General features: G+C 49.1%; 4 protein-coding genes across 4 annotated transcripts; 3 read left to right on the forward strand and 1 right to left on the reverse strand.

Annotated features, from left to right (window-relative positions):
* Window positions 1-192: 192 nt before the first annotated feature.
* On the forward strand, window positions 193-3,953 carry F4813DRAFT_360449 (phosphatidylethanolamine N-methyltransferase). The gene is made up of 3 exons (XM_049243417.1): window positions 193-1,023; window positions 1,080-3,646; window positions 3,718-3,953. The coding sequence occupies exons 1-3, from the start codon at window positions 864-866 to the stop codon at window positions 3,772-3,774; spliced, it is 2,784 nt and encodes a 927-aa protein (XP_049099524.1). The 5' UTR covers window positions 193-863; the 3' UTR covers window positions 3,775-3,953.
* A 226-nt stretch (window positions 3,954-4,179) lies between these two features.
* Window positions 4,180-6,064, reverse strand: F4813DRAFT_396416 (uncharacterized protein; the record flags this gene model as incomplete). Its single annotated transcript, XM_049247822.1, has 2 exons — window positions 4,180-5,956; window positions 6,041-6,064. The coding sequence occupies 2 exons, from the start codon at window positions 6,062-6,064 to the stop codon at window positions 4,304-4,306; spliced, it is 1,677 nt and encodes a 558-aa protein (XP_049099525.1). The 3' UTR covers window positions 4,180-4,303.
* A 634-nt stretch (window positions 6,065-6,698) lies between these two features.
* F4813DRAFT_360453 (uncharacterized protein) lies at window positions 6,699-12,070 on the forward strand. Its single transcript, XM_049243418.1, is given in 4 exon segments — window positions 6,699-6,738; window positions 6,750-7,645; window positions 8,363-10,935; window positions 10,988-12,070. 3 exon segments carry the CDS (start codon window positions 7,371-7,373, stop codon window positions 11,701-11,703), a joined length of 3,564 nt encoding a protein of 1,187 aa, XP_049099526.1. The 5' UTR covers window positions 6,699-6,738; window positions 6,750-7,370; the 3' UTR covers window positions 11,704-12,070.
* F4813DRAFT_360457 (Nse1 non-SMC component of SMC5-6 complex-domain-containing protein) lies at window positions 12,071-13,719 on the forward strand. The gene has a single exon (XM_049243419.1). The coding sequence runs from the start codon at window positions 12,435-12,437 to the stop codon at window positions 13,467-13,469; it is 1,035 nt and encodes a 344-aa protein (XP_049099527.1). The 5' UTR covers window positions 12,071-12,434; the 3' UTR covers window positions 13,470-13,719.
* Window positions 13,720-13,826: the final 107 nt, after the last annotated feature.

The following is a 13,826-nucleotide window of genomic DNA, read 5'->3' on the forward strand; positions in this document are numbered from 1 at the left end:
ACATATTTCTAGTTTCTAGTTTAATATTTACAAAGCCAAGACCTTACCTAATATCCTTATAACTAGCTCATTACATAAGAATAGCTTAGTTATCATATAAGACTTGCCTTATACCCATCGTCGGATCGGGTAACCAAAGATTCCTTACCGACCAACCCCCCCCAACGTCTTCTTCGCTCCTATTGGCGGTCATGATTAGCAGATTGGACTCCTGCATTCCAGAACGTGCTGGTACCTAGGCGGATGCTGCATCTTGCATGTGACGCGCATCCGAAAGCGATCCTTCAGCCTTAGGAATAGCAAATAATTGATACGTACGCTACATTGGGTAGTATCCGTTGACACTCAAGAATTTGTTGACGAACCGAGATTGGTAAAGTTTGGATTGTTTTGCTTTCGGTTTGAGGCCATATGTAGTGACGTCGCACACAAAACGGTGCATAGAAAACGGCATGTGCCCCAAACCTATAATACTACTACATGCTGTACATGGTAAATTTAGGTATTATGACCCCTAGGTTATGCAGCAAACATGTATGTACTAATAAATGCACCTCACGTGGAACCGGTCTTTTGTCACCCAATTGAACTCTTCCACACTCTTCTGCATTTAAAAGTATTTTCTCTATTCGTCGAGTTGTTTAGGTATTGAAGAAGAAAAAAAAAATATAGAAAAAATCGAAAAAATCCACCTCTTTTCCCACTCTTCTCGCTTTTTCCTCTCAACGCCCCCAATTGCCAAACTCAACTTTTGGCTTTTCTTTGTCTCTACATGGCTGCTAGTAGACGAGGCTCATCACGCATCATTGCTTGATATCTAAGCTGCCGGAGAACATCTAGACGTACATGAGATATCTAGTCTAATGGCTGCAACCGGTGATTCCGCTGCCGAGGTTGGCGAATTACGCCACAGGCAGGTAACGGCGAATGAACATGTAAACAGTGACAGTGACGATGGCAGTGAAGACGTCGTGACATCGTCCAAGCCCAGGAAAACCTATGGCCGTACCAAAGATGGAACAAGTAAGCACATAAAGTAGAATACGAATCCACACCGGATACTAATACTTATATACCAGTCTTCACGGTTCCTACTACTCATGATATGGTATCGCAATTGCTCGACCCTAGGGAACCCAAGAATCTATCGGATGCAATTGTCCTTGCCGTTCTTGCCGGCCACATCTTGACCTTGTATCTGCTCCCGGACTCCTTGAGGCGGCCCGTGTTCGCCGTCGTCTTTCTATTCTGGCGTACCTGTTACAACCTTGGCATTGGCATCCTTCTACGCTTACAGTCAAACGATAACAAGCTTGTAGCATGGGCTCAGAAATGGAAGCTCTTCGAAAATCCGTCAACCGGCAAGAATCCACGGCCATGGCTGTACGAGATTCTCAAGCGCGAGCTGGAGATCAAGATCCCTGAGGACTACCAGTTTGAGAAAGCCCCAATCGAGTACAACACTTGGCTAGTCTTCAGGCGACTTGTGGATCTCATTCTCATGTGTGATTTCGTCTCATACTGCTTGTTTGCTATCGCTTGTGCCCACATTCCTCCTGGAGAATCCATCTACGTTACCATTGGTCGATGGTTCTTTGGATGGCTCACTATAGGATTCAACGTATGGGTCAAACTTGATGCCCATCGAGTTGTGAAAGATTATGCCTGGTACTGGGGCGATTTCTTCTACTTGATCGATCAGGAGTTGACCTTCGATGGTGTATTCGAGATGGCTCCACACCCAATGTACTCGATTGGGTATGCAGGATACTATGGTATCTCTGCGCTTGCTGCTAGCTACGCTGTCCTCTTCATCTCCATCGTAGCTCATGCTGCCCAGCTCGCCTTCTTGGTCTTCATCGAGGATCCTCACATTCAAAAGATATACAACCCTCCTACTCGCAAGAGTGAGGTACCCACCAGACCTCGAGTCCACAATTTGTTGGGTATCAAAAACTTCGACCTACTAAGGACTGTCGATTATTCTACCTTCGTAAATCTCGGGCTTGTCGCTCTTTTCGCTATCACCACGCCTCAGACGCCGCTGTACCAATCCATATTCTTCTCGCTCGCACTCTTGGTTCGACTCTGGTACTCCGTTGGATTAGGTATAATCCTTACTCGGCAGTCTAACAGCAAAGCATGGACCCGCCACTTTTTGAAAGTTGGAGAGACTCCAGAGGAGGGCTGGCGACAGTGGAAGGGATACTATCATATTACTCTTAGTCTGTGCTATGCTACCTTCATCGCTGCCTGCTGGAAGATGTACTCAGCTCCGGTCGACTGGAACTACGGGTTCGTCCTGCTCAGGCATGTCATCGGTGCTAGCCTCATCGCTCTTCAAATCTGGACCGCTGTGAGCATTTATGATTCTCTCGGCGAGTTTGGTTGGTTCTTTGGTGACTTTTTTTTCGACCAAGGCGCGAAACTTACGTATACTTCGATCTATCGTTACTTAAACAATCCGGAGAGAGTTCTCGGCACCGCTGGCTTATGGGGTGCAGCCATCATCACATGGAGTAGATCTATACTTGCTCTTGCATTAGTTAGCCACCTTCTTACTCTCGCATTCATTCACTTCGTTGAGAAACCACACATGCAAAAGATTTACGGCCGCGAACTAAGACGTGAAGCTGGCTTGACAAAATTCATCAAGCGTTCTCTGCCTCCGCCTGTGATGGGGTGGCAGTCGAGTGTCAATAAGGTCATGGATGAGACGTCACACTTTGTAGAAGACTTTTTGGATACCGCGCGCCCGAAGTTAGCTTCAGGTGTCTCGACGATCGTGAGAGATACTACAGCGCTCTTTAATAAATATCCTGCTCGTCTCACCTTGACGAAGCTTTCGCCTGATCTCGCAGGTTTTGACCCTAAGCAGTATTCTATGAACGTGGAAGGCGAAGCATCGGGATTCTCCGCCCTGTCAGAACGAGCTAGTGGCAAGGAGGGCACAGCGGGACGGTTCCCTAACGAGTTAAAGACGATGATTTTCGAATACGGCGCCCCGATTAAAGTCAAGTGGAGAGCACCGGCGAGCCATGGAAGAAAGGACTGGATTGGTCTTTACATGGTAGCCGACAATCGATCCCGTGAGATCACCGAGCTCTCATCCCTTGGACGATGGATACCTACCGTGCCTGGCCAATTCGAATCTACTACGGCGGATAGAGGTATTTTGACATGGGATCAACCCGTTGAGGACGCCGATAACAATGACGGTAACCTGGTAAGCGGCGAGATGGTCTTCTCAGGAGATAAGCTATGGTGGACGCAGGGCGTCTTCGAATTCCGATACCACCACGACGGCAACCACAACGTCATGTCCATTTCCCAACCCTTCGAGATCCACATCAACCACTTCGACTACAATGACGTGGACGCGGATATCGAGGGCTCAGCCCAGCAGGCCATTGAGTCGGCGCTCCTGCCCGTGGTCCAGAACTGCCTTGATCGCGACCCGGATATTGCACCCAGTACTCCCATGGAGCCGTTCGGAAGCCATGTAGAGAGGGATGGCAAGTACGCTAAAAGATTGGTGTATGCTATCCACCAGATGTTCGGCATCGAGTTCGCACCGGCGGTGGTGCCTGCTGATGGAAACGTGAGGAATCTTGCTTGGAGGATATGTAATGCGAAGCAAGTCTTGGTAAGTGATATTTCTGTCCAAAAAAAAAAAAAAGGAAACGGTACGGCGTGACTAACATACATCTACCATAGGCTCCTTACAGTATGTCCTACTCGAAGGGAACGACGACGCCTGGGGCCGAGAAGTAGCTGTGCACCTTGGGTAATTATAAACATTGGGGTATTAGGGAGCATATGCAGGCATATATACACACATACATACTTTGTGGCAGTATCCCGTGCATCATGTAATCGAGTAATCATAAATATCAGCGGGGGCGGAGTGTTTGGTGTTAATGTTAGTGTTGGTGTTGGTGTTGGTGTTGGTGTTGGTATATTGGCGGTTTAGAAAACGATTCGTGTGTAGAGTTTTTTTGGTTGGCGAATGAAGAAATAAATGAATAGTTACTTAAGGCAGCTATTTTGTGTCCGATGAAAGAGATGATGATGCCTACCTATATGTGGTAGTCACGTAGGCAGTATATATGACGACCTCAAAAGACTATGGGGAAGTTACTTCGCTAACTTACCCAAGCATATACGGTCAATCACGAATCAAAAAGCACGCGCATTTATTCATCAATGATAGATAGTATTCAACAACTCTATAATACTCCCTCTTTTCCCCTATCTCATATCAGCTAAACCAAGCTCCCTACCTCACCTACTCAAAGCTAGCTTAGCCTAAACCAGGCGACCTAAACCCATCCTCCATCAACCCCATCCCCAACCCGGTTCCCCCCTCCGAACTCCCCTGGCCCGCCGCACTCCCACTGCCTCCCGCACGCCTAGCCTTCGCCCCGGCCTTCAGCTGCTCCCACTTCTCTCTATAGCGAACGAGGTTTGCCCTTGCTTTATTATAGTTGCGCTCCGTCTCCTCCATCTGCTTCGCCATGAGTTGCAGCTGTTCTTCTAGTTCGCGATTGCGTTTTGCGAGTGCTTCGTCTGATACCCCTGTGCCTGTACCTGTTCCTGAACTTAGGGTTGATATGGGTGGTGGTGCGGATGCTTTACCTGCTAGAGGAGAACTGGGCCGCATGAGGCGCATGCTTTCTGCGAGTCGCATGCCTGAGTTTTGGGACATTGACTCGAAAGCGTGGAGGCGCTTGCTCAGCTTGTCGAGCATGTCCTTGAGGCCTTTGTTCTCGAGGTATAGCTCCTCGACCATGTTAGCTAGTTCTCTATCTCGATCCGACCGCTTGCTAGCCAGTCTATGGGCGGCGGGTAAGCGAGATGCAGCAGCCTGGGATTCCTTTGCGTTGACGAAGTCGTCCTCGTCGGGGTCCTCGAGGAGAACACCCGCGCTGCCTTGCGCTTCTAGGCGCCTTTTCTCCTTGTCGGCAAAGGATAGGATGCTTGCGTAGGAGGCCGTGTGTCCGCTAGTGGGTACAACGTAGAAGGAGTCATTGGCAGATTGCCCGTCGCGGGATACAGCCCGCAAGGCGGCTTTAGAGTATAATTTCCGTAGGTCGGGTTCGGCAGAGACCGAGGAAGGTCCTCTGATTCTGTTACGTTTCTGGACTGGAGGCTCGGGGGCTGGAGCGGGAGCTGGGGCCGGAACCTCGGTTTGCTCTTCACTGATTAAGGGCAGTCCCGCAAACGCAAGTGGTGCAGAAATCCTGTTAATGATACTACCGAATGCGCTGTAGAACCTAGAGAAACCATCATCACTAGTTTGCTTATTATCTACTCGCTCCTGGCTTGATCTTTCGTCTTCTAGACTGGAACTCGACCGTCTCGAGAGTCTCCCTTTCCCTGGTGAAGTGGTAATACTTGGTCTGTCAGAATTGTCAAGCATGTTCTGCATTTTAGTTCTGGATCCACTTCTACGTGAGGTGGCCTCCATGTTTCCAGGGGCCTCTGTATTGGACACACTTGGACTGAGCGGCTGAGACCTGTACTTGGACCGAATTCCGCGGGCAGAGGCGAGATTGCTAGCAATGGAGGCCCCAAGGTCCCGCGGAGGATACCGCGGTTGTTTGGGGAGGGTTGGCGGAGGCTGCGCATTTTTCTCATTTGAAGTTCCGGTGGTATTATTCTTTGTAGACGGTGAAGTGGAGGCTACACTTGTGGCCGCTTCATCCTTTTCACTGGCCTGGGAATCATTTTCGGAGGCAGCCTGTGAAGTAGGAGGTTTGCTCGGAAGTTGAAGAAGTTCGGAAAGCCGCTGATGATGCTGCTCGAGCAGCTTCAAAGTGCGTAAAGCCTCAACACTGCTGGTATTCCGCGCGGCGTTGGCAAATTCACCAGCGGCTCTCGTATGCTCGTTGACTGCAACGGTGGTATCGGAGGAGTGGGTTGCTATAGATGCGGCTCTCGCATGATCATGCGCCTATGGTTCGATAAGGTGAGCTGCGGCAAATAACGAACTGCCTACGAAAGAATCACGGGGAAAAGATAGAAGTAATAATCCTACCTTGATTAAAGGAGCAGAGTCCATGGTGTGAAGAAGGCGAAATGCGTTCGCAAAGCCGAAGTCGTCAACTATGTTGGAGGGATTTCACGAGGGATTTCACCCCTCGTATGAGTACCTAATGTAATGTATGTATTTGAACGTTGAGAACTCGTTTATGACGATAAGCCTAAGAAAGTGGATGTCTCAAGCACGTCTGCAGTATGTAATAAAAGCTAGGGGCGTGCGAAGAAGAACGCATCTCTCCCATTTGCGAAGATCGGGTTGCGGAAGTTGGAGCGAATAGGACGAATAGGCAATAGGGCGGGGTGGAGGGGAGTTTAGGGGAGTTAGGGGGGAGAGGGGTCCCCAGTTAATTACATAAAGGAATTTTTAATGGTCAACCGGCACCTTCCAGCGGGTCAGCCAATTTGTCCTTCTAATTGGTACATTACTTACCTGCCGTGGGATAAGCCCGTGGGTAAGCCTGGTACTTGCTTTTAGTCGTATAACATTCGTATAATAAAGTACTGCGCGCCATGTGGGGTACTTTTATTTTAGGAGGTAACATCTTTACCTACCTAACCTATGTATCCCTGGATGGCAGATGCCCTGGGAGCTTAAATGGGAGCCTGGACTTAGCCAGTACAGTGTTACCAAGTTGAAATACAGTGGTACGAAAGTTGAAACTTGAATGGTGGGGTCATTCCGATTTGTGTCCTAATTGTGTCCCAATTGTGTCCCAATTGTGTCCCAATTGTGTGGCTGGTGAAATCTCACCTTTCCTTATTCAATTTACGATACAAGGGGCGATTTGGGTCTAATTCATGACGCCTATTTGCCCCGTCCGATCATTGAATGAGGTCGGGAACTTGGAGTGGGCTAGTCGTCTACGTTGCAATAGGAGTGATCATTGACCATCAACCCTTTTAATCTGCTCCTTTCATTATTTATGTCCTATTTAGAAATCGTAATATCATCTAGAATCGAGTTCAAGAATATCCTATCAGAATTATATCAGGAGAAGTGAAAGGGAGAAAAGGGACATTTAATATTAGTATCGACCTCTAAAGAGATCTCGGAGCCATGACGACAGAATCGAGATAAAATAGTAGTTTCTCGTTGCCTGGAGCATTCGAACCCAAACACCGACTTTCTAACCTAGTCTTTGTTTGTTTGCATATTCGCATCCTATTAACACCAATTATTCTGAGAGGGTGGAGGAGTAACTTTTAGCTTTCCCTCCTTTGTCTTCTAATAGATCTAGGATATAGTAACTTGCTGTGTTACCTCTATCGCTGCCGGCTCTCAACGCCGCGCGATCCTCGTCATCAGTAGCGACAGCTTCGTCATCATGGATGTCGCAGACTCTTCTAACCCCAGCAAGGTTGGGAAGCTCCTCCCCAAGAAGTTAGCAACAAAACGATGGAAGAAGCAACCTTCGAAGGAGAGTTTCGGTTCGACAGCTAGTAGCGAAGACTATTCTCGGGGAAGAAGCACAAGCAGTCTTGGTCTTAAGAACGGCTCTTTCTCGACTACGCAAGTCAACGAGATGGCAGACGACGACGAAGATGGAAGGGAAGAACCCGAAGAAAGCCCCGAAGCCTATTGTTCTGACCCTGAAGATGTGTATGTATTAATTATTTTATTTTATTCTTTTCTTCGTCTGCTCGCTCCATTTACAAAACACCCCCCTTTGGTTTCATTATATATGTACATCGTCATATCATATTATTACCTAGTTATTTATTTCTTGACGTTTCCCCTCTCTGCGACTCTATTTCTCGTAGTTAAATAAGCTACGAGACCCTTTACCCAACCCCTTTCGCTCGGTCAAGTTGGCCATCCTGGTTATGTACGAAGTACGGTTGGAATAAAAGGTAATTCATTCAACTTCGGGCATGTGAGAGAATCTTAGCAGATACGCATAGCTGAACTAATATGAAATATTCGCTCGGCACCCTGTTAAAAACTAACTGCCAGTCATCATCCTTGGCGGTTGTAAGCTAAGCAGTTCAAGTGTCATGGTGTTGTTAGTCAACTCCGCCTTGCGAGATCTGATCAATCATTAGTTTCAACACCTCTTCCGCATCCTGTACCCATCTCGTATTCTCTTTTCATTCGCTCTACCCACTTTGGTAACCCTGTTCGTTACCTTTCGTCATACCTATCATTTATTCTTCCTCCTTTATTTTCAAAGTACATGCACTACTTTTATTTATATAGCTTCACCGTTTAATTCTATCGACGTCGTGGAATTTGTGGCTTGTCACCTACTTGGTGTTGGTGGAGCTGTCGTCGAATCTAGCAACCAACTGGCTTTTATTGACCTAGTCATTCTTATAGGTCTGCGGCTCGGCCCACGGTCCCTTCAACGCATCCGTCCCAAATTGGGCAGTTGACAACTTCGTCACCCTTAATCCAGGCCGATCACCTTCCCGAAATACAGAATCAGAGCACCGACGATCTGACCAATACTTCACGATCTGCCACCTTCGCCGTTACGCCTATCCCTAGCTTTTCCTACGAGCCGGCTCGTCAATTGTCTCATACCAAGACCAGCTTACAACCACCCCAAACTCCTTCGAGCCGGTCGAAATCGCCTACTAGTAGATTTAGGGACGCTTTCAGAGGCAAAAGAAACGTGAGTGGTGCGCAGGAAGTTGGTAGCGACAGTCAGACAGACGTTGCCGATAACGAGGAGGTGAAGACGTCGTCCCGGAGGTCGACCGCCGGATCTACTTCTCGTCCAGGATCGAGCACGGCTTCGCAGTCTGATACCAGTGACAAGAAGATAGCTTCTTCTGCACGTGAAGGTCGATCAAAGAAACCACCATCCATCGATACTTCAGGTCGCCCTCTTACGCCGCCCTCGATCGAACCTGCAGCTCCGGTTATTGTTAATACACCGCCGACCCCGACCGAAAGCCATCGCTCGAGGAAGAACTCGGCAGCCAGTGCGAGCTCGGTCCCAAATGTGGTTGTCCAGCCTGCGGGTAGTATGATATCGAGCCGACGAAGGAGATCAGGATCAGGCACAAGCATTGGCCCAAGCAAGCTATCTAACATAACGTTGGCTCCTCTAACACCGACACCCGAAAACCCACCACTAACTCCTGGAGGCGGTTTTTTCTCGAGCATGCTATCTGCTGCACAAACCGCTGCCAACACCTTGAGTACCGCCGTTACCAACACTAATTTAGGATCGGGTGGCAACAAGGCCAAATCTAACGTCCCTAGAGAGACGCAACCAGGTGACGACGACAGGGTAGAAGTTGAGACATCTGCTGGACAGTTGGAGAATACTAATATGGGCGACAAGGAACCTGCCGTAAAAACCCTCGGAATGGGTGACCTAAGTTTAAGCCAGCTGGGAATCCAGGAGCCTGGAAGCATCGCCCCTACTCCGACCACTACTAAATTCTCCGACTCTACTACCGAATCAAGGACACGTTCCGAATCTGCACCCGTGGATAACGCAACCGCATCTGCTAATGGAGATGGCCATTCCGACGACCTGGCGGTAGGAGGACCACGATCCGTTTACGAGCCATCCGCTACGTCCCCCCCAACCAGTCTATATGAAGGTAAGTCAGGCCTTCAACGCAGTGGTAGCACTAAGAGTGCTCTGGCCCGGACAAGACGGAAACGCGGTAGTACCGGAGGAACCGCTGGAACTGGAACCACGATCGGTGCGGCCATCGCAGCAGCTAATGCCTCTGTAGCCCACCCTTCCGCCGCCGGTAGTACCCCAAAGCTCACAGGGTTTGCTGTAGCGAGTAAAAAACGCAACCGGGATTTCCACGTCTTGTTCAAAAGTGTCCCTGATGACGACTATCTCATTGAAGATTACAGCTGTGCTCTTCAACGTGAGATCCTCGCACACGGCAGACTCTACGTTTCGGAAAGCCACCTATGTTTCAGCAGTAATATCTTCGGATGGGTAACGACCCTGGTTATAAGCTTCGACGAGATTGTATCTGTCGAAAAGAGGAGCACCGCTCTCGTCTTTAGGAACGGCCTGATGATCTCGACGCTTCATGCTAAGCACGTATTCGCTAGTTTTACTAGCCGAGACTCGACTTACGATTTGATTGTTAACATTTGGAAGCTTGGACACCCTACCCTGCAGAGTTCGCTTAATGGGGTTTCGCTGGAGGGGACAGGCGGTGATAAGACAGAAAAGGTTGAAGATGCTGATGCTGCGGTCGGAAGCCGAAGCGGCACGGGATCCGAAGAGGAAGAGAGCGAAGACGGTGAGGATGTCTACGACGAAGACCAGGACGACGACGCGCTCGAGGTAGCAAAGACCACCGACGCAAGCCCCGCCGACACGGATGGTGAAAAGTCCGGCGGCAGGAAGGTATCTGGTGCAGTGATCGGCAACGGTGCTGTTGAGAAAACAGACTTTGCGCCTACACCCTCGGGAACCCCCGATTTCCCAGGACCGGCTACTCATGCACCGACGGATTGCGGCGATACAGATGCTCATTACGAAGTAGTTGTCGGCGACGATATTATCCCTGCTCCTCTAGGAAAGGTGTACACTTTGATATTTGGACCTGCATCTCCAGTGTGGATGGGGAAGTGGCTGACAGGCGAACAAAAATGCACTGACTTGCAGATGGAAGACAAGAAAGGACTGACCCAAGACAATAAGAGCCGAGGATTTACTTACATCAAACCTCTCTACGCTTCGATAGGACCCAAGCAGACCAAGTGTTTAGTGACGGAGACGCTGGAGAACCTCGACCTGGAAAAGAGCGTCAACGTGTTGGTTGTTGTGCAGAACCCGGACGTGCCTAGCGGCAACGTATTTAGTGTAAAAACTAAATATTGTCTCTCCTGGGCCGAAAACAACTCGACTCACGTGAACATCAACTGTACTATCGAATGGACTGGAAAGAGTTGGCTGAAAGGTAAGACTCGGGATCTTTCTCTGGTTTAATCGTTAAGTACTGACATTCGCAGGACCTATCGAGAAGGGGGCTAAAGACGGCCAAACCCAGTACTGCAAAGATCTTTTCGCTGCTCTAAAAGGAGCAGTTTCCACTGCGCCTCGTCCTGTAGCTGTTAATGGCGGAGCGGTAAAAGGCAAGAAAAAGCGAGTCAAGGGAAAGTTGCACCAAGCCTCTAAGGAAAGCTTGTCCGGCCCATCAGACTTGGTGGTGACGAAATCTCAAGACTGGGGCGTGTTTGAGCCGCTCCACGGTATCCTCGGTCCTGTGTTAGACATTCTCGGACCGGTACTTACCGGCAATGTTGTGTACGGACTGCTTGTCGGGCTACTAGTAGCGACATGGTTTGGTTTCGGATTCAATGGTCAACCGAGGGGTGCGCCGTACGGGCGTGATTTGGGTTTCATAGGATATCCGGACCGCGTCGTCGCGTACGATGAGATTTGGAGGCGAGAAGAAAGTGATTTATGGGACTGGTTGGAAGATAGGGTAGGCCTCCATCGCATGAACGAAGGGGCGATGCCCGTACGCAAACGGGTAATGGAGCCACGCACAGTCGAAGAAAAGTTGCGCGAGGAGCGCATGAACGAGCGAGAAGTCGAAGAAGCTATCAAGGTAACGGAGGAGAAGTTACAGGTTCTAAAATCTGTCATGGACCGAAAGAAAACACCTCCGAAATCCAGCGTTTATGGTAGACCAACTACCAAAGTACCGGCGACTGAGAGGTAGCGATAGGAAAAGGGGAAGACGAGGAAGAAGGACAAGCAATGAGTTTACCACACAGGCACACACAGACATTATCATCATACAACAGCAAGAAGCTACGACAGCCAATTCCATATGTCAGCAACCATAGCATACACGACGCCACGACGAAGCACATTGATTTTTATTATGTAACTCATAGCCTGTATTGTACATTTGAAAGTGTCAAATTTTCAGCTTCGTCTAGGTGTTCAGGGCGTAGGGGCTTCCGGGATTTGGCTTTAGACCATCTATTTTGTAATATAAGAGATAGCATTGCAACTTCGGAAGGGGTCTGTTATAGAAGGGTGGTAGGACTGATATAGTATACATTTTAGTTCTATTGACAGACTATTTGAATTGTGATGCTTATAGGAATATGACAATATGTAGCTGTACTTGGCTAATTGAATATGTACATACATGTAACCTAGAGCTTCCAGCCTGGTATTGTACCTAGGTACATAAGGTACGTACCTTACCATAGAAACCCGATAAATATGGGCACCACTTAACGCGTTACCAGGGCAGCTGCAGGGCATCAAAAACGCGTCTTCAATCGCGGGGTCCAGCTCTCAAAAGATTGCCAAGTACAAAAGTTACATCCTTCTCACCATTGATACACCGCGAATCTTCATATAATACTAAGTCTACCTTGACACCTTCGTAACTTACCAACCATTAAAAAATTACAACCCGGTCCATTCAGGTACACAATGGAGGACGAAGATATATCCCACCACTACGATAACAGCCACCGTGCGTTTCTACAGGCCTTTATGGCCCGCGGCACCATGACGTTCAATCAAGCTCAGCCCATCCTCGCTGCTATATTCACAGCCCACGACCAAGACGAGCACAAAAACGGGAACATGGATGAGGAGCCCGAAGTAACACGACCGGAACAGGTTACACGCGAAGACTTCGAGTCGTACGTATCGGCAGCATCGGCCGCTATCTCCCCCTTTGACATGGAAATCCGATCGACCACGCACCAAGTCTCCAAAGAGCGCGTGTATTCTCTTATAAACACGACTTCGGACCCCATGACACAACTCGCAACTCTGCGCTCAGCCGAAGAGATGGCATTTGTAAGGAGGGTGATCGACGCCATGTTCGACCGGTATAACTCCCCTAGAATGGAGGTCCTATGTCTAGACGGCATGCAAGCTAATAAACTGCGAACTGCGCCGCGCAACGAGGACGAGGGAAGCGGCAATGGCAACGGCGCGGGAGAAAATGGGTCGCAGGCTGTAAGTAGTCTGAAGGGCCTCAAGAGCAGCGAAGTAGAACAAGTCCTGCGCGGACTCGTCGACGAGGGGTGGTTTGAGCGCAGCCGCGCGGGCTTCTACTCGCTCTCCGCGCGCGCACTAACCGAGCTCCGACAATGGCTTGTCGACGCGTATAACGACACCGAAGCGGGCGATACCGAGTGGCAGCGCATCAAGTTCTGTGAGGCATGTCGGGAGATTGTGACAGTGGGGCAGAGGTGTGCGGAGCGCGACTGCTGCGTGCGGTTACATGATATTTGCCAAGAGGCGTTCTGGCGCACTCGGAAGGAGCGCGTGTGTCCACGGTGTAGTACGGGGTGGACGGGAAAGCATTTTGTAGGGGAGAGGGCGGTTACGGAGACGGAGGCATATCAGAGGGGGAGGAGACGGAGTGGGAGGGGAGGTGGACGGAGTAGTCTTGTGGAAGATATTATGGATGGAGAGGAGGAAGAGGAAGAGGAGGAGGAGGAGGAGGAGTGAGAGGACCTCTCCTTTCTTGGAAGTGGTGGTGATACCGCCTTTCTACATACTATACTTTTATATCGGTCTAGAACGACCGTTTAGAAACCAAAAAGGGAAGGGAATGGGATGGACATAAAATGGAGGTGTTAGATTAGATACCCTTGGACTTGTTCCCTGAAAATTAAATTACTACTACGTAACTATGCTTATGGGATATCATCTAGCTTGACTATCATATTTTGATTAATTATTAAGATAATTGTTAGGAAATATCTAAAACTCTTATCTTCAGCGAGGCCGCCTATGTCGCCACATAAGCAGCGTCTTAGGTAGGCCTAGGTACCTATGTATGTATACCTGCATGCATTTAGGTAA

The sequence above is a fragment of the Daldinia decipiens genome (genome assembly GCF_022478715.1).
Source record: "Daldinia decipiens strain CBS 113046 unplaced genomic scaffold F4813scaffold_17, whole genome shotgun sequence".
NCBI lineage: Eukaryota > Fungi > Ascomycota > Sordariomycetes > Xylariales > Hypoxylaceae > Daldinia > Daldinia decipiens.

Coding starts and splice junctions, on each gene's coding strand:
- F4813DRAFT_360449 (XM_049243417.1), top strand. CDS start 864: ATGGCTGCAACCGGTGATTCCGCTGCCGAGGTTGGCGAATTACGCCAC. Junction 1,024..1,079: donor CCGTACCAAAGATGGAACAA/GTAAGCACATAA, acceptor CTTATATACCAG/TCTTCACGGTTCCTACTACT. Junction 3,647..3,717: donor GTAATGCGAAGCAAGTCTTG/GTAAGTGATATT, acceptor CATCTACCATAG/GCTCCTTACAGTATGTCCTA.
- F4813DRAFT_360453 (XM_049243418.1), top strand. CDS start 7,371: ATGGATGTCGCAGACTCTTCTAACCCCAGCAAGGTTGGGAAGCTCCTC. Junction 7,646..8,362: donor TGTTCTGACCCTGAAGATGT/GTATGTATTAAT, acceptor TCATTCTTATAG/GTCTGCGGCTCGGCCCACGG. Junction 10,936..10,987: donor TGGAAAGAGTTGGCTGAAAG/GTAAGACTCGGG, acceptor TGACATTCGCAG/GACCTATCGAGAAGGGGGCT.
- F4813DRAFT_360457 (XM_049243419.1), top strand. CDS start 12,435: ATGGAGGACGAAGATATATCCCACCACTACGATAACAGCCACCGTGCG.